Source organism: Hydra viridissima, unplaced genomic scaffold (genome assembly GCF_058129835.1).
Source record: "Hydra viridissima isolate aposymbiotic clone 2 unplaced genomic scaffold, HvirCarnegie_v1 scaffold_5, whole genome shotgun sequence".
NCBI lineage: Eukaryota > Metazoa > Cnidaria > Hydrozoa > Anthoathecata > Hydridae > Hydra > Hydra viridissima.
Window position 1 is genome coordinate 17,366,452 of NW_028324304.1, and position 18,122 is coordinate 17,384,573.

General features: G+C 30.1%; 2 protein-coding genes across 3 annotated transcripts; one reads left to right on the forward strand and one right to left on the reverse strand.

The window, feature by feature from the left end:
- Nucleotides 1-551: 551 nt before the first annotated feature.
- Nucleotides 552-16,795, reverse strand: LOC145189140 (D-glutamate cyclase, mitochondrial-like). 2 transcript variants are annotated; one of them, XM_090087504.1, is made up of 6 exons: nucleotides 16,772-16,795; nucleotides 3,499-3,777; nucleotides 2,866-3,323; nucleotides 2,086-2,754; nucleotides 1,249-1,544; nucleotides 552-1,070 (listed from the first exon to the last, which is right to left on the reverse strand). In XM_090087504.1, exons 2-6 carry the CDS (start codon nucleotides 3,747-3,749, stop codon nucleotides 924-926), a joined length of 1,821 nt encoding a protein of 606 aa, XP_089943630.1. In that variant the 5' UTR covers nucleotides 3,750-3,777; nucleotides 16,772-16,795; the 3' UTR covers nucleotides 552-923. The 2 variants fall into 2 exon arrangements, with proteins under 2 accessions (XP_089943630.1, XP_089943629.1); XM_090087503.1 differs by lacking the exon at nucleotides 16,772-16,795 and adding an exon at nucleotides 4,138-4,261.
- On the forward strand, nucleotides 6,202-9,042 carry LOC149889068 (uncharacterized). Its single transcript, XM_090087511.1, has 2 exons — nucleotides 6,202-7,331; nucleotides 7,657-9,042. The coding sequence occupies exons 1-2, from the start codon at nucleotides 7,313-7,315 to the stop codon at nucleotides 8,613-8,615; spliced, it is 978 nt and encodes a 325-aa protein (XP_089943637.1). The 5' UTR covers nucleotides 6,202-7,312; the 3' UTR covers nucleotides 8,616-9,042.
- Nucleotides 16,796-18,122: the final 1,327 nt, after the last annotated feature.

Here is an 18,122-nt window from a genome sequence, read left to right on the forward strand (position 1 = left end):
GTAATTTCTAATTTATCATTTACTGGTAAATTTACAAGTAAATTTAAAGTCTGTTAAGAGCTCAACACTCGTTTTACGTAATATAAAGCGAGTGTTTGCGCCCTAATTGATTCAAAGAATTCAATTTTAGATTTTCATTAGAAAAAGCCAACATCTATCTAGTTTTTCTCTGCTCTAGTATCTGGTAAGTTATCTAACCTTGTTATAGTAGCTAAAACTCATCGGATATTGTAGTTTAAAGATTATAAACTTTTTAAATACGGAGAGTAGTAATATTTTTGCATATATTTGCATAAAATTAACATATTTCGCTTCAATTTGTTCATCTAACAAATTTAAATGGTTTAATCGCAAAACCTTACGGTTCGGTGACCGTAAATTTTTCAAAACAAAACAGCAATTGTTGGTAGCAATAGGTTGCACTTAACTTTGATAGTCTCCTTATCAGTTTTGTAAAATAACAGAGCCATTGAAAGTATGAGTGGCACTAATCGATCATGAGTTTTAAAATCTTTAATTTCCATATAAGGTATATAAAAAACGTAAAGATGTAAGATTTAAATATACTTTTTTTAAAAATATTTCTGTACATCGTAAATGTTAAATGTAAATGCGCGTATATTAAGTAAATGCGCGTATATTAAGTAAACGTACGTTGTTTATTCTGAACACTGCTGCTGAAAATATTATTTCTCTTTCTTTGAAAACAAAAATGAGAAAATGTTATCTATTTCATAAATAGTGGAAAGCCTCTTCAAAGGAGAAAATTAGGATTTAATATTGAAGTGTAATTTGAAAGATGTGAGATGAAGTGCGATTCACAGATCAACCGCTGGTCTTGGACACAAAGTGCCGACATAAAGAATTCATTTTTTTATACGCGAATCAGATTAAGTGTATGCAATGACGAAAATACAAAATTATCAAATTTCACTTAAAACTTGTTGGTATCTTTTTAATATTTCTAAATGCACTTGAAAATAATCGAGTCCATCAACTGTTAAAACAGAATTTCCTGTTATTCCATCACGAAAACCCCACTTCGCAATTGAACGATGAAGAGTTTCGTCCTATTTTTTAAAAATATTTTTTGAATAAGTTTAATTCAAAATTTATTCAATTCTGATAAAATAAGATTTTTAAAGTGAAAGTAAAGAATTACTGGTCAACTGAATCTATGTTGTTGTTGTAGCAGTGACATTTACAAGGATTTACATGAAAATTAAACTTCTTTAAGGAAAAATTTACCTTTTCTTCATTAGGTATAAAAGCTTCTTTAGAAACACAATCATTTTGTTGTGCAATCCCATTTTGGCAAAACCTTTTGTGAACAGGGCATTGTCGGAGTGCATATAAACCTACTGCTAGAGCCAGACCACCCCAATTGGAAACACCACACGTTACTAAATAGTCACATGAAACTCCTGTTGCTATCTCATTTCCATGAGGAACAGTTGAAATAACTTTCTCGCAAACTTTTCCCATTCCTACTTCATTTCCTCCATCCCCTATACCAATGGTGATGACATCAGGGTGCTTATTTCCTAAAAGTAATTTTTGGCACTTAGAGTTTAGTAGTTTAGATAACCCTAGAAAACAATTATGAAATTTTATTGGAAAATTTCGTAATTGTTTTCTAGGGTTATCTAAAGGAAAATTAGAAATGTGCAGTTATATTTATCTGATTTTGCTGGAGCAAACAAAATGGTTTTAAATAGAGTTAAGACAATTTAAATGGCCAATATAAATGATTTTGTGAACTTGAATTGTTACAAGTAATCTTTTTTTTTTTAAAAAATAATAATAATAATAATAATAACTTGTGTAAATCATTTACTTATTATCATGCTAATGCAGAAAAAGGAGAATATTTAAGCAAAGGGACTCATCACATTTTACTGCTAAAATTGTATTTTTTTCAGTGAAATGTTGTAATGTCACTACCTTTTTTTTTTTTTTAATTAAACCAAAGTTCTTTAATTTGTTATTTCTTATTACCATATCAACATAATCCAGAATAGAAATTGTAAAATGTTTCAATCTGTGTGACAAATAAAAACTAAAGATATTAGTAAAAATTATTACCTTGCTGGAAAAATATATCCAGTGGTTCACAGGATATAGAGCGTCCACTCATTGTTCGGTATCCTCCAATAATTGAAGTTGAAGGTCGTTCAATAGCAACTATATGAGTATAAAAAGGTTTTCCTGTTTCTTTGTCAACTAAAAAACTTAGATCATTTTCAGTGAAGTCCTTTCCAACGCTTAAAACTGTCACATTTTTTGTTAGAAAAGTTGATGAGATTAAAAAATCCTTAAGAATATCACTAAAAGAGTCAATAAAAAATGTGACTAGCGATCCTGTGTTTAACAATGCATTTGCAAGATAAATAGCACCAGCAATACCATCATTTTCTTCTGAAGGGGATTTAGATTCAAAAAGGGGAAATCCTAAGATAATAGCTACTGAGTGGCAATTCTTTGAAAGACTTAAACATGCCTTATGGAAATCCTCTGCAATGAGCAGCTGAGATATTCCTCTATTGCCTAGATCTTCACTTGTTATTTTTTCTATTGTCCCAAGTGAAGTATATACTTTTTCTGACACTATAGAATACCGCTGTAACTTTTCATCAAGGCAAACAACCTTTGCCTTTGGATAAGTTTTAACAGGGACATGATTGGGCACATCATCACTTTTCATATCAGCTATAAACATTTTTCCAGGGGAATGTGAAAAAGATAGTGGTAATTCTAAAATATGAAATAATTTCTTTTCAAAGTAAGTCTAAAACATGAAATATTTTTAATTTTTAAATATTAACTAAAAAAAAAAAAAAACTTCATAACTAAAAAGTTACTGACTTGCTTGTTGGACAGCAATCTGTGATGTCACACCACAAGGCCAAAAAACTGGCACTTCATCTTCACTTAATTCAATTGGTGAACCTAATCCATCATTATAATCATAGACACCAATATTAACTGGACATCCAATATGAATTGGGGCACCATGACAATAGTCCTGGTTTATTGTTGCATTTACAGCTAAGTGTAACTGTGACTTCAGAATGGGTCTCATTGACACTACCATCTTTGCTGAGAATGGTGGGACAGAAACACAGTCAATGTTTGATACATACATAGAAACAATTTTACCAAAATTTTTTAGTTTAATCCCACATTCTGTAAGTTTTTGATCAAAGCTAAAACTACACCCCAGGTAAAATGTTACTAAATCATCCCAACAATAATCAGCCAATGTGTCAACTGTGTCAATTAAAACACCATCTTTAAAAACCTTATACTCTGGCAGATCTGTCCTAAAAGAAATTATCATTGATGTTGATAAACGAAAATTATCATTGATATTGTAAAAACCTAAATTCAATAATAACTGTTGATTAGAATAAATAATGTAATAGTGATACAAATTGTTAGATTTAAAACAAGTTGCGTGTGTTTAATATATGTGTGTGTGTGTGTATATGTAATAACCTGATATCTGAGTCTTTGGCAAACAAAGGGATTTCAACTTCACCAACTTGGCTTTTGTAGAGTAGAGGACAAGGACCTGCATTTAAATGACAAAACTCCAGGAACTTGTCAGCCATATGACTAGGGATTATTACAATATTGGCTTGTAAATATCCAGGGCATAATCCAAAAGTGGGTACATTTTTGAAACTTCTAAATTCTCTTCGAGCAACTAATGCTGCATTTTCTTGTTGAACAATTTCTCCCTTCATTTCAGTTACACATTAGATAACTGATAAGCTGGAAAGATAATTATAATATATACTGTTATTAGATATAAAGCTACTTTTATGAAACACTGATAAGTGTTTTACAAAACATACTCATAGACTTGATAATGCTAGCACAGAGGTAAAGTAGTTACAACCACTTATCTTAAAATAATTGAGGAAATTCTTGAAGTCAGTTTAGCCTACCAAGATGATAACTGAATTCTGGCTTGTGAGTGTGAAAAAACAATATCAAAAAATGATGTTTTTTCACACTCACAAAACAATTTATGCTTAATGTTTTTATATATTTTGTGTATATCCACTTTATATAATTTACTGTCTATATTTTTTTTGTATATATTATATGTTTAATATAAAATTTTTACACCTATTTATTTTAAATATTCAATGTTGTGTGCTAGAAGGTCATTAATACAACTGCATGGTAAGAAGCCACAATATATATACCAACAACTATTTTCATACTACTAGTTTTTAAAGAAAGATATTGTTGATTTTGTGGGTACTTAGCTCAGCTAAATAAACAATTGTGGGTACTTAGCTCAGCTAAATAAACAATTAGCTGAGCTAAGTACCCACAATTCAGGAGACCCTTCTAGAATTTCGTATTACTTGTATTTCATTTTTTGTTTGATTTTATATAATTACTAAGAATGATTTATAAGTAAACTTTTTTTAAATTTATTAAAATAGTTTAAAAAACTATAAATATGCATGAAATAGATATGTAATAGATAAATATGCATACATTTGATGCAAAAAAGTCAACATGAGAAAAATCAACTTCAACTGTGAATGATGCATGAGAGTGTAACAGAAAGCAGGCATACTAATTACTCATAAGTGTAATATAGTGGAGAAATCAAAATACTGGTTCTTGGGACAAGTAGAGAAACATAACTGGTTCTTAGGACAAGTAGAGAAACAGCAGATCTGGTTATCAAGCTGTTACTGAGTGGTAGTTAACAGATAAAGTAAAGAAAAAGTGTTTTGATACAACTGCATTATACACTTGAGATAGTAATGTGGCCTGTGTTTTAATTTTTAAAAAATTAGAAAAAGATTTGTTATGATGTCCCTGTAGACATCACATGGCTGAAATCATGTTCAAATCAATATACATTTGACCAAACATGGTTACCCTCAACAAGAAAAGTATGCAATTATACCTTTGCTACAAAATAGAAAAACAAGGAAATTATAATAGAGCATGTAAAGTCTTTATATGCTCGTGTGTTTATTGGAAACTTACAATAACTTTAGAAAGCATGACCAACCCCTAAATATTAAACAATAAACTTTGGCATTCTTTTTTTACCAAAAATATTAATTTGGAAATGAATCTTTTTCAAGAATATAACTTTTGACTTTCTAACGTATGTGTGTGTGTGTGTGTGTGTGTGTGTGTGTGTGTGTGTGTGTGTGTGTGTGTGTGTGTGTGTGTGTGTGTGTGTGTGTGTGTGTGTGTGTGTGTGTGTGTGTGCATATGTTAGAACAGATTTTATAAGCTTAAGACTTATTAAATGTTTTGGAAATATAAAGATAGTTAAAACTGCATCATTAGAAACAAAAGTTGCATAAATGGCATGTAAAAAAGAAACGAAAGTTGCACTTAACAAGTGTTTACTTCCGTAAATATATAATTACGTCATTCCTTAAGCCGATTATAAAATCGATCATAATTGCTGGGAATTAATTGTGCTATATATATCACCAATATTTGTCATCTCCATAATGGGTTGCAGTGAACCATTATTCTAATAGACTAACTTTTAAGCACCAAAATAATGAGCATAATATAAACGAATTGAAAACCTTGTTGTTTTTTTTCATTATCAGAATGTCAACAGAATTTTCCTATTGCCAGATTCTTTCTCAAACCAAAGCAATTTAGTGCAAGAGCACAAACTTCTTAGGTCAGTTATTTACAAGATATGTTGTTTTCAGATACGTATTTTTGAGAAACTTGTTCTGCAGAAACCATTTTATGACCACAATTTATATATATATATATATATATATATATATATATATATATATATATATATATATATATATATATATATATATATATATATATATATATATATATATATATATATATATATATATATATATATATATATATATATATATATATATATATATATATATATATATATATATATATATACATATATTAGGGCCCTGCGAATCGCTTCGATTCGATTCGCGAATCAAATGTCGCTTCGATTCGAGATTCGATTCGAAAAAAATGATTCGAGTTTTTCGAATCATTTTTTTATTTAAGTTACTTTATGTTTTCATACAAACGGCGTTAAAAAGTTTTCAAAATATCAATATTTATGTTATCAGAAAATTCGGCGGTAGAGTAATTTTGGAACGTAAACATACTTTTCATTAAAATTAATTGTCAATTAGGGACTTAAACAGAGCGGAACGCAACTTAGTAACGCAAAAGTTAGGTTTTATTTTTTGCGTCGTTAATGTTTGACTTCGCTTTCACTAAAGTAATTTTAAATTCGATATTTTTTGTTTGTGCTACATCAAGCTATTTTCGCATCAAGCTATAAAATGACTTCTAAAAAATCGGCAGTTAAAGAATTCTTTGAAAAAAAAGGAGTATTCTGGCAATGCAAACAAGAAAATTGCAACAAAAAGTATTCTGTTCAGAAAACTGGAACTTTATCTCATCTATGGAACCATTTAAAACGTGACCATAAAAAACTTCACGTAGAAGCAACAAAAAAGCGCACATCTGCTACTAAAAGATAAAAGAATTCCGATAACACAATCGAGCAATCATTAAGTTCCTTGTTAAATTCGTATTTTATTCGACCTCCAATAGATACAGTTATTAAAAAAAACTACGACCGTGCAGTGCTTAGATTTGTAATTAAAGATGGAAAATCATTTGAGACAACTTCTGGATCTGGCTTTATTAATCTGTGCTCGGTGCTTACTCAAGGGTAATATCATCCACCACATCCGATCACTTTATCTCGAAATTTAGGTGACATGGTCGATGATTTATATATTAACCTCCAACAAAGTATAAAAAGCCAGTTAATCTCCAAACCTAGTGTGAGGAGGGAAAACTAAAATAAAAAACGACGATCGATAGAAAAACATACACAAGATGATTCACTAACTCTTCACATAAATAAGTGATAAAGCGTTAGAAGAAAAGTTAAATACAACTGTGGAAAAACGTAAACACGAAGACGCGTAAATGATAAAGCGATAATAAGAAAAGCTAAAAACAACGCACAGTGGAGTATTTATACGAAAAAGTTGATCAAAAGTCAATTTTCAAAATTTTGTCAAAATCTGTTTTTATTGGTGCATTGTTAAAGCTTAATAAAGGTTACATCCCTAAATGGTCATTTCGGTTACCCATCTCCCTCCCACCTTATTGGGGCAGCTTTAAAAATCGAGTAATTGTGGTAATGAATTCAATTGTTTTTCAACGTTCCTGTTGACGAGCATTATTACAAATCGTTTTTTGAGTTTGTGGTTAGTGACAAATTTTAAAAACCATAATGGATATTGAAAAAGAAGGTAAGCTCAATTTTTTGGTATATTTATTTTCTCTATTTTATATGTTGTACTGTCACATTTCTCATCAATTATATTTGATGTAAAAAATTTAACGTTTTTTTTTATATACACGATATTAAAAAGTGTTTTTGAATATCAATTAAGCCTTATTAAGCTACGAGCTTGTGCTTCACGTAAACCTTAGATATTCTTTTTACCATTTAAAAAAAAAAAAGTTGCGCATGTACGCGCCCTAAGATTTTTTTAACTTTTTTAGTCAATAAGGCAAATACATTTTTTTTGTGATTAAAACTTTTACTTAATTTAATTCATATTTTTATTGTAGAATCTCAAGCTATCACAATAAAGATGACTAGACAATCACTTTATGAAGTCTTGGAGCAAAGTTCCGAGGAAAAAATTGACGACAAATTCGTGTTTTTATTAGAACACCTTAAAAACATAACTAAATGCCCTGCAAATGAAGAAAGTGCACTAAAAACCATTTTTTCACCTTTTAAGTTCCAATTTAAACAAAAATGGGAAAACGCTAGCCGTATAAGAGAGCGTTTTTTAAAAAATAACAAACAATGGCTCAATACCACCATAGCTCTACCAACTTGGACGGTAGCAAAACCCGGCCGACCGTCAAAAAAATTTTATGAATCTAGTTTACCAACGAGAAGGCGAAAAACAAGGGTTTTAAGGGAACATATACCTTGTGAGCAGTTGATGTATGCTGCTCAAATGAGTCAACGTGCTGCAGGGAACAGTGACGCGTCTAACGTTATAAAGGAAATTTTATTTACACCAACAAAAGCCAAACAATATAGAAAAAGTGACACATCTACTGAAGATATCATTAAAAAGCACACACCATCAGAAGCGTTTTCAATTTTTGTGGAAGCTGATATGACTAAAAAACAATATGAAATTATTCATGCAGCCAACAAGAATATCTATCCATGTTATTCACTTATAAAAAAAGCCAAAGAGGAATGTTATCCACCAGAAGAATCGATAACAGTTACAGAAACTTGTTCAGAAATTAAATTACAAGATCTTCTGGATCACACGTCTAGGCGATTATGTTGTTATATGAATGAAATTATTGAAAATTTAAATGAAAAAGAAAGAAATAATTTAGAATTGATTTCGAAATGGGGTTCTGATGGCTCGCAACAACAAACGTTTAAACAAAAATTTCAAAACAGCGATGATAGCGACGCTAACATATTTCAAAGTTCTTTTGTGCCCCTACGGCTCATATGCCATATTGGTAACCAAAAGAAGGTGCTTTGGTAAAACCCAGCACCATCATCTACAAGGTATTGCCGACCAATAAGAATCCGTTTTATTCGGGAGAGCAAAGACGTAACGAATGATGAAATCGAATACATAGAGAACCAAATAAAAGGCTTGAGAAAAAGTGAAATAATAAACGCTTTTGGTGGTAATTTGCAAATAAAGCACGTATTTCTTTTTACTATGATTGATGGAAAAGTTTGCAATGCTGCTACAAATACGACATCAACAATGAGATGCTATATATGTGGGCAAACTTCAAAAGATTTTAATGACTTGAATAAAAAAACGACAGAAAGCCGTGAAACACTGAACTTTGGGCTATCAATACTGCACGCAAGAATCAGATTTTTTGAATCCTTGCTGCATATGTCGTATAAAATACCAATAAAAAAATGGCAAGCAAGAACAGAAGAAGATAAAAAAATAGTAGCGGAAACAAAACAAAAAATTCAAAATGCCTTTAAAGATGAATTAGGGCTGTTGGTTGATATTCCTAAGGCTGGATTTGGGAACAGTAATGATGGGAATACATCAAGAAGATTTTTCGCCGATCCCTTAACCACTTCCCGCATCACAGGGGTTGATATAAATCTTATAAAAAAATGTAATCTCATTTTGGAAGCAATTTCGAGTGGGCATCAAATTAATGTAAAAAAATTTGAAAATTTTGCAAATGAGACGGCTAAACTTTATGTTGATTTATATGCATGGCACCCAATGATGCCGACTATGCATAAAGTTTTAAGACATGGCACCACAATAATTGAACAGGCTATACTGCTTATTGGCCAGCTATCAGAAAAAGCAGCCGAAGCCAGAAACAAACATTTCCACCTTTATCGACAGAATTATGCGAGGAAGTCTTCGCGAGAAAACTGTAATAGAGATATTTTAAACAGACTTCTGCTAACTTCGGATCCTTTGCTAAGCAGTATGAGAAAAAGGCCCCAGACAAAAAGAAAACCGTTCTCCAGTGAGACAATAGGACTCTTGATGCCGGAAACATTAGAAGACTCACAAGCGATGACGATTGACGACATATCAGATATTGATTCTGATTGAAAATGATTGCATTGACATGTACAAAAATATTTTATTTTATTTTGGATTAAATATAGGGCTATAATAATAAATTTAGATTGTTAATTTCAAACTGTTTAGTTGTCAAATCATTAGCCCCTTGTAGCGGATTAACCATAGGATTTAATCCTTTAACGAAAAATAATTCATAACAACAGGTATAACCTAAGGATAAAGTTCAATGATTGAGAAACCCAGTATAGTTTTAGATGCATCTTTCAAGTGTGATTATCCTTTTTAGTATTATAAATTTAGTTATTTATCATTATGTTAAATAGTTGTAAAGTTATAGATATTTGTAAAGTATGTAAGATGTATAAAAATATGTATTTTTTGTTTTAATATATAAATTTTTTACATTTCATGTGTGACCAATTGTTTTTAATACAATATAATGACCCTAAACTTCTTTTTACTACATATCACATCGATAATAAACATAAAATAATTTTGTTCAACTTTTCAAGTGAAATACTCCACTGTGCAACGATCGGAAAAGACACATACAAGATGACTCGTCCACTATTCACATAAATAAATGATAAAGCAAAAAGAATTAAGTTAAAAACAACAACTGAGAAATGACGTAAACGTGGAGATTTGTAAACGATAAAGCGACAATTAGAAAAGTTAAAAATAACGATCAGAAAAGACTAATACACGATGATTCACCGATCTATCACGTAAGTAGACGATAAAACGGAAAGAAGAAAAGTTAAAAACAACGGAGAAAAGGCGTAAACACGAAGACTCATCAACCTGCCATATAAATAAATGAAAAGATATCGCAACAGGAAAACAAGCAAAAACTATAAAAGCTCAAAAAAGAAAGAATCTGACAGTTAAGTGGAGAGAGAGTTTTTGTTAGGAGAAGAATTGGAGAAGAATTAGAGTTTTTTGGAGAAGAGAAAAGAGTTTTTGAAGAAGAGATTCAAAAGAGAATTTTAAGAGAGAAGAGTTTTAAAGAGATTTAAAAGAAGATTTTTAAGAGAATTAAAGAGGATTTTAAAGAAGAGAAAGAATTTTGTGATAAGAAGAGTATTTTGAGGAATAAGCAGTTTAATAAGCAGTTGAATAAAAGAAGAAAAGAAGATTTTAATATTGATTGTTGGAGAATAACCAGAAGATTTAATTAAAGAAGAGATATTTGTAATAAAAGAAAATATAAAAGAAAGAGGAGTAATTGAAATAAACAGTATTGAACACTGCAAGAAGCGTAAGAGAATATTATTTGTATTATATAAAAGTTATAAGAGTAAGAGTGCTACCATTACACATTAATAGAACATTTGTTGAGTTTTATTACATTATAGAATATACTGAGGACGGCGATTATAAGTTTAGCCCTTTTAGATTAAACCTTGCCCATTCCTAACCAAACTATCCCTAAACCTCGCCCTTACCTAACCAAGTACTTCCCAGACCACTAACCTCGTTCCCAACCTCCATCTACCTAATCCAAGCATAACACTAAACCCAAACCTTCCCCTTCCCCTTTACTGCAAAAAAAAATAGAATAATAATAACATATAAGAAAAACGCCACCCTCACACTAGCATCACTTTTGATCACTTTAAAGCCGACAATGGCGATAACTTTCTTGTTTCTACTTGCCACTTTATTTCATTCTCTTGGGTTTTAGAATTATGCTGTTTACCAGTTGTAAATCTGGAAGTAATAAATGCTTGTCACAAAGCTACTTCCACTGAAGAAATTTTAAGAAACGTGCTGTCAAAATTTGACTTGACTTCAGATAATATTTTCCGAGCTACAACCGATACTACTCCCAGTATGCCATGCACACTTAAACTTCTTGGGCTTGATTGGCTAGGCTGTTGTGCTCATAAACTCCAACTTTGTGTGAAATCAGCTATACACAACCAACCAATTCTTGTTACATTAATTAGCAAGGCTCATAAAATAGTAGGATTTTTTCACTCATCATCAGTTGGACAGACAACTCTCAAAAAGTATCAGATTTCTCAAGGAAAACCTGAGTCAAAGCCTCCAATGGATGTGGAAACGCGCTTTAACAGCACTTCTAGCTTATTGGAATGGGTTTTAAAAAATAATGATTCTATAGAGATTGCTCTAGTTGAGTGTTCACAAAAAAAAAACTGTATGAAAGTGCCACCGACTTGTCCAACTGAAACATAAGTGCAATTATTAACAACAGTCGCTCCTATAAAAAATGCAGTATCTGAAGCCACTACTATACTAAGTGCGGAAAAAAGCGTAAGCATTAGTTTAGTTTATCCGTGCATTACAACTTTGAAAAATTATCTTCGCTTGATGGATAAAAGAGGGATGGGTAAATTTGTTGACGATCTTATTACGCAGTTGGAAATGAGGTTTGATTTAAGTGAAGACGTTTTTCTTACCACTACTTTCTTAGACCCTCGATTTAAATCAGAAATGTTTACTTTGGCAGAGAACGATTAATTTGGGCTAGAAGTAACAAAAAGAGTTTGTTCAAATAACATTCAAATTTTGTAATATTTTGTATAGTATACATAAAAATAAATATAAAAAACTTAAATTTCTTTCAACTAGTGATTCGATTCGTGATTCGATTCGATTCGCGAATCAAGACCTGCTCCGATTCGAGATTCGATTCGAAACTAAAAACGCCGATTCGCAGGGCCCTAATATATATATATATATATATATATATATATATATATATATATATATATATATATATATATATATATATATATATATATATATATATATATATATATATATATATATATATATATATATATATATATATATATATATATAACAGGGTTGTGGAGTCGTGGAGTTGGAGTAGGAGTCGGAGCTCATTTTGGCTGGAGTCGGAGTCGGAAAAATTGTACTGACTCCGACTCAGGTTTAAAAAATATCTTTCAAAGTTTTATAATTTTCATAAGGATTTTATAGATGTTATTCAATAAAATATTTTGTGTTCTGTCAGTCTAAAGCACAAGTATCAAACTCTAGCCCTCCAGTTGTTACAAAACTACAAGTCCTAGGATGCTCTGAAAGCTGTAGGATATCCAGACACAATGGGAATTGTAGTTTGCAACAATTGGAGAACAAGGAGTTTGACAGGTTATTTTAAAGCCTTTAAAACAGTAATAAGCAATAGGATATTTTGCTGCTTATCACTGAGAATCATAAATCACCTTCAATTAGTGGTTAAAGAAGCTGTTAAGCAAAAAGAAGAACTTAATGAATCTCTTAAGGGACGCTTTGTATTTCTTAACAGAGTGAATTATTTTGAAATAGCCAATGTTAACATTTTACTACAGTATATTTGTTGTTACAAATTGGTTACTTATGAAGGAGTCGGAGTCGGGAATCGGAGTCGGTCGATGATAAAATCAAGGAGTCAGAGTCGGAGTCAGAACAGCAGCTAACCGACTCCACAGCCCTGTATATAACACAGTAAGAATCGACAAATAGTAGACATTTGTAAGGACACGGTCAACCTTCATTACGCTGCCGGGGAAACAGGTTCTGGGTCCTATCTTTATTCAGATGAATCTGAATAAATTCCAGAAAATTTACCTTAATCTAGAAAATTTACATCAAACAAAAAGAAGTAAAGAAGATGAAGATGGAAAACAACGCTGATATTAGATCATTTTTTAGTGTAAAAACAACAGTTCGCAGCTCAAAAGGGCAAAGAACTGTTGATAGTTCCAAGGTTCTTTGTATAATAGTTGATGAATAAAAAAGATCAAAGATTCAATATGATTTTGAGCTTGTTTTCCTTGTTTTGACTATAAGACAAACCACTAAAAAAAAAATTGAAATTTGGTGGAGTTAATTTTTGCGGATTTAGTCAAAACCCGCAAAAATAAAATCAGCAAAAATTTCTTTTGTAAACAATTTTCTCCCTTAAGGAATCATCTATTAATATTACTCCATTTACTGATAAGTTTTACCGAATAAGTCAGTTTTTGACAGTTGATGTAAATTTTTTTTGTGCACACGGAATAAATGAATTTACGAGGAAAAATTTGTTTATTTCTTACAATAGCTTCAACAACTAGTTCTTATTTGCAAAGACACATGGACGGTGAATGCTTAGCATGTCAAACCCATTTAACTTATTTTCTTTGATGGTGAATCTTAACCATGTTTTAACTCGGCGATTGAAAGAGGATAATGATGCCAGGCTTTTTGTCTATTTTTATCTTACCTCTCAACTCCCTTGTGACAATAAGATCGAATTAAGTTCTATTTTTTCAAATATCTTTTTAGGAAACAAGCATGTTGATCCATATCACAACAACAACAACAACAACAACAACAACAACAACAACAACAACAACAATAATAACAACAATGACGACAACAACGACAACAACAAAAGTTTTGGGCCACAGCATATTTATCTCCAAATAAAGTAAAGCTTTTAGAAAGTCTCTTCGAACTGATCACAATATCTTCTCAATTTAGTGCGAACACCTTGCATGAAATTTTTGACGAGAACTTTCGTAAAAGTGCATGCCACACCCCAAATTTGGTGGAAATAGATAGATGTCTGCTGCAAATTCGCTCTTTTTAAGCAGCTAACGTTTCATGCTTGCCCAAAATTTTAAATTAGACAAAGTTGTGGCAAACTTTTTTTGGGGGGAAAAAATCAACGCCATTTGATTTTGTTGATAGCATTTGATTACACTTTTTAAGTAATTGAAAAATTCAACATCAACCCAGAATACGGCTGAATCATCATGGTTTTGTATCATAGGGATAAGCCGCTTTTCTAAAGTTTCTTTCACGTAAACTTCGGATTTCATGTTTTCGTTTGTGAAAAATGGCTGAGTTTAGAAACTGCATGAACAGATGGCTCTCTTTCTCTATAATCTAATTTTTATTTCAGTTTCCACCCACTACTGATAATATTTCTATGGAAGGCAATATTCTCATGAATTCCTAATATTTCTAATGTATCCACTTACTTCATTCATTGGGGGGGGGGGGGTAGTTTTTACTTTGATTTATTGCCAAATAGTGTGCAGCAAAAATAAAAAATAGAGTCTTCACAATCAGTGAAACCAAATCATCTCCTCCGAAAGCTTTCTTCATTTACAAATTTTCTATAGTATGAAAAGTTAGAAAAATGTTGACCATTGCAATCTTTAAGGTAATTATCTTTCGTAATTTGAATGGAATTAACTTTAATTAAATCATACACGAAGTTGTATGATCAAATATTAGTTACAACAATAATTTCATTGTTTCTTGATCATTTTTACAAATAAAATGTACTAATCTAAATTAGTAACCAGACTAGTCTATGGATAGACTTACAACACAGACATAGACAATTCTGTATGTTGTAATGGACACAACAAATGTTTAATTTTTTGTCCTTGTTGTGTCTATCAAATTTTTGATGGTGTCCTAAGATTGCTCAGTTAAAAAATAATTTTCACTTCATAAGTCTACAAAGCATAACTTTTTGTCTATTTGGTGTCTATGATTTTGTCTAAATTTACTTGATTTCATAAAACCAGAAATATTGATTTTTGCCAATAAAATCTAAATTACCCAAAAAATCCCTTAGAAACAAAAAAGAAAATATACGATACATTATATTTGAATTTTATTTCATGGTAAAAATGACTTTTATGGTGACAAATTTAAAGTGGTGACAAATTTTAGGACGGAATTTTTAAAATAATTTTATTGAAGGTGATAAAGATTTTAGTGACTAAGGAAAATTTTTTAAATGATAAACTTACCTTCAACTTTTTTGAAGTAATCCCAAACTGGAGAGGGTATTTTAAAAATAAATTTTCACGCACATTCACTGAGAATTGAAAAACAACTGAACTGAGTAATTAATGAACTTCAATTGAGCACAAAATAGTCCATTTTGAGGTTTTTAAATAGACATTAACTTTTTAATCAACAGCACACGCTGGACAAAAAATTAAAAAATGAACTTCTGTTAGAAAAATTGTATTTTTAATTTTGTGCTCGTTTTCAGTTTTTGAAACGATGCTGCAGTGAAAATTTAATTACTCGTTATAAGTCCAAATTATATATGAAATAGATCTTCTATACCTCGTTAAAAAATCGAGATTGTTCATTTAGTGTCCGTTTTTAAAATGATTGTCTAGAAAGACAAACATTTTTTATAGACAATTCATTTTTGATAGTTGTAATTAAAATTGTTGCAATTAGTGCTTTGTCGAAGTCTATTTTTGTCCTTTTATAATAAGGCCATTAGAGATTGTCTGGTTGCTAATCTAAATACGGTTTAAAGTATTGTAAAAATTACTATAAAATAAATTCATCAGTAAAATTAGAATTTTACAAAACTTATACAGCAACACCCATAAAACAGACTTTTAAAAGAGATAAGATAACGGTAAAATAAATAATACAATACACTGACATATTTATATTTACATGTACACAAATAAAAAATTATAAGATTTACATAAATATAAACAAACAAGCTTTAGTGACATCCTGTACGTTAAAAAGAATTTTGGATGTACAGAATGTCACAAAGATATTTTATGGGAAGAAATGAAATTATTCGTATTTCTCTATTTTGAAGTGAAATGGATTTTAGAAGGACTGACAGTTAGAGATAGTGTTGCTCTGGGTTCCTTTTTTATTTTCTTAAGCTAAAAAGTAGAACGGACTCTAGAACAACTAGCTCCACTAGTTTATCAGATCTTAATGATTCAGTTGTTTAATTTTTTGGTTTTTGTTTGGATTTGCAGTATTTTTCGTTTTATTCAAGGAGTAGAAATGTTCTCATTTGTTAAATTGTGGTCATCAGGATAATATTCTTTGTCTATGTCATCAGTATTAATATTCAATGTAATAATAATGATAATAATAATAACAATAATAATAATAATAATAATAATAATAATAATAATAATAATAATAATAATAATAATAATAATAATAATAATAATAATAATAATAATAATAATAATAATAATAATAATAATAATAATGATGATAATAGTAATAATAGTAATAATGTCATCAGGATAATATTCTTTCAAGGAGTGTCCTTCATTGTGTTGGTTTAACTTTTAATTTACCTTTTTTCAAGAAAGATAAACTTTGGATTAGACGTCAGCTCATCCTTGAGATTAACGAAGAGTGCATCTGTCATCGGGAGGAATGCTTTCTGTCGCATTTGAAAAGTTTTGATCTGAATTAAACTTAAAAAGTAAATTTATAAAAATAAAATTTCAAAAATAAATCGAATTATTTTTCATAAAATGTACTACTTATATTATAAATTATTTAAATACATAAAGAGTCTAAAGAACTGTTTTTATACTATTTTATCATTTATATTTTAATGTTAGTTAAATAAATAGAAAATAAGAAAAATTGTAAGTAATATTTGCAGGTTTAATGTCAGATAAACTTATTTTTTGTAAAACGGAATGTGATTAGCGGAATTGTAAAATGTTAGAGAAAGATCTCTGGAAATGCAACAGTATTTTGGTGAAACGAGTCCTTGTATCCTGTGTTTTTCTTTCATATATTGTTAATTTTTGTTTTAAAAAATTCAAATGGAACAAAAATTTGTAGTAGGTTTTTTAACTGCTTTGATCAATTTTAAGTAATTAATCTTATAAATTTTTTATTTACATGACAGTTGATTTATTAAAATTAGTACAAGAATGAAAAACTTTTCACTTGTAAGGAAGGAAAAAAAGAAATATGGCAATAAGGAAAAAGCGTCACACAGACGTACACAAGCAAATGTATACATATCTGTCAAGTGAATAGAAGATTAGTCGATGTAGAAATGATAGACAAATATTGTCTAACGAACTTTAAAAAAACTATAAAAAGCTCAAAAAATAAATAGATAAAAGGAAAACAATAAGATTAAGAAAACTCAATTGAAGTTCCGCCGGTTACAAAAGTAAAAAAAATAAATGGATAAATGGGAAATAATTTGATAAAGAATAGTCAGCTGAAGCTCCGCCGATTGTAATAAAACTTATTAAACAAAAGCCAGCGGAATCTTTATCAGTTTTTTATGAAGATTTAGAAAAGAAGAAATAAAAGTTTGTCGAAGTTAAAATTTTTTGAAAGAGGATGTTTACTGAATCTCGGAGTTTACGTTATTTGTCGACAAAGATTTATTTTATTGCTGTTTAGAACTATGATTAAAGAACCATTGCAATTAAATTGAAGAAAAACTTTAAAAACTAACCGCTAACCTCTACTCTTTCCTAAACAGACAGTCCCCAATCCCTTAACTTCATCCTAGCCACTTCACCTCTTCACTTCTCATATTTATTTATTGAAGCATCTTCACACTTTCATTTACACATTCCAACTCACTATTTCACACTCAAACAGCCCCTCACACATAAACAGCTTCTACGTCATCTTTAGTTTAATTACAATAATTTATATTATCTAATA

What these genes read in the sequence shown, in the direction of transcription:
- LOC145189140 (XM_090087504.1), bottom strand. Translation starts at nt 3,749, where the DNA reads ATGAAGGGAGAAATTGTTCAACAAGAAAATGCAGCATTAGTTGCTCGA. An exon ending in GCCAAAGACTCAGATATCAG is followed by an intron (nt 3,324 to 3,498) that starts GTTATTACATAT and finishes AATTTCTTTTAG; the next exon opens with GACAGATCTGCCAGAGTATA. An exon ending in GATTGCTGTCCAACAAGCAA is followed by an intron (nt 2,755 to 2,865) that starts GTCAGTAACTTT and finishes TTCATATTTTAG; the next exon opens with AATTACCACTATCTTTTTCA.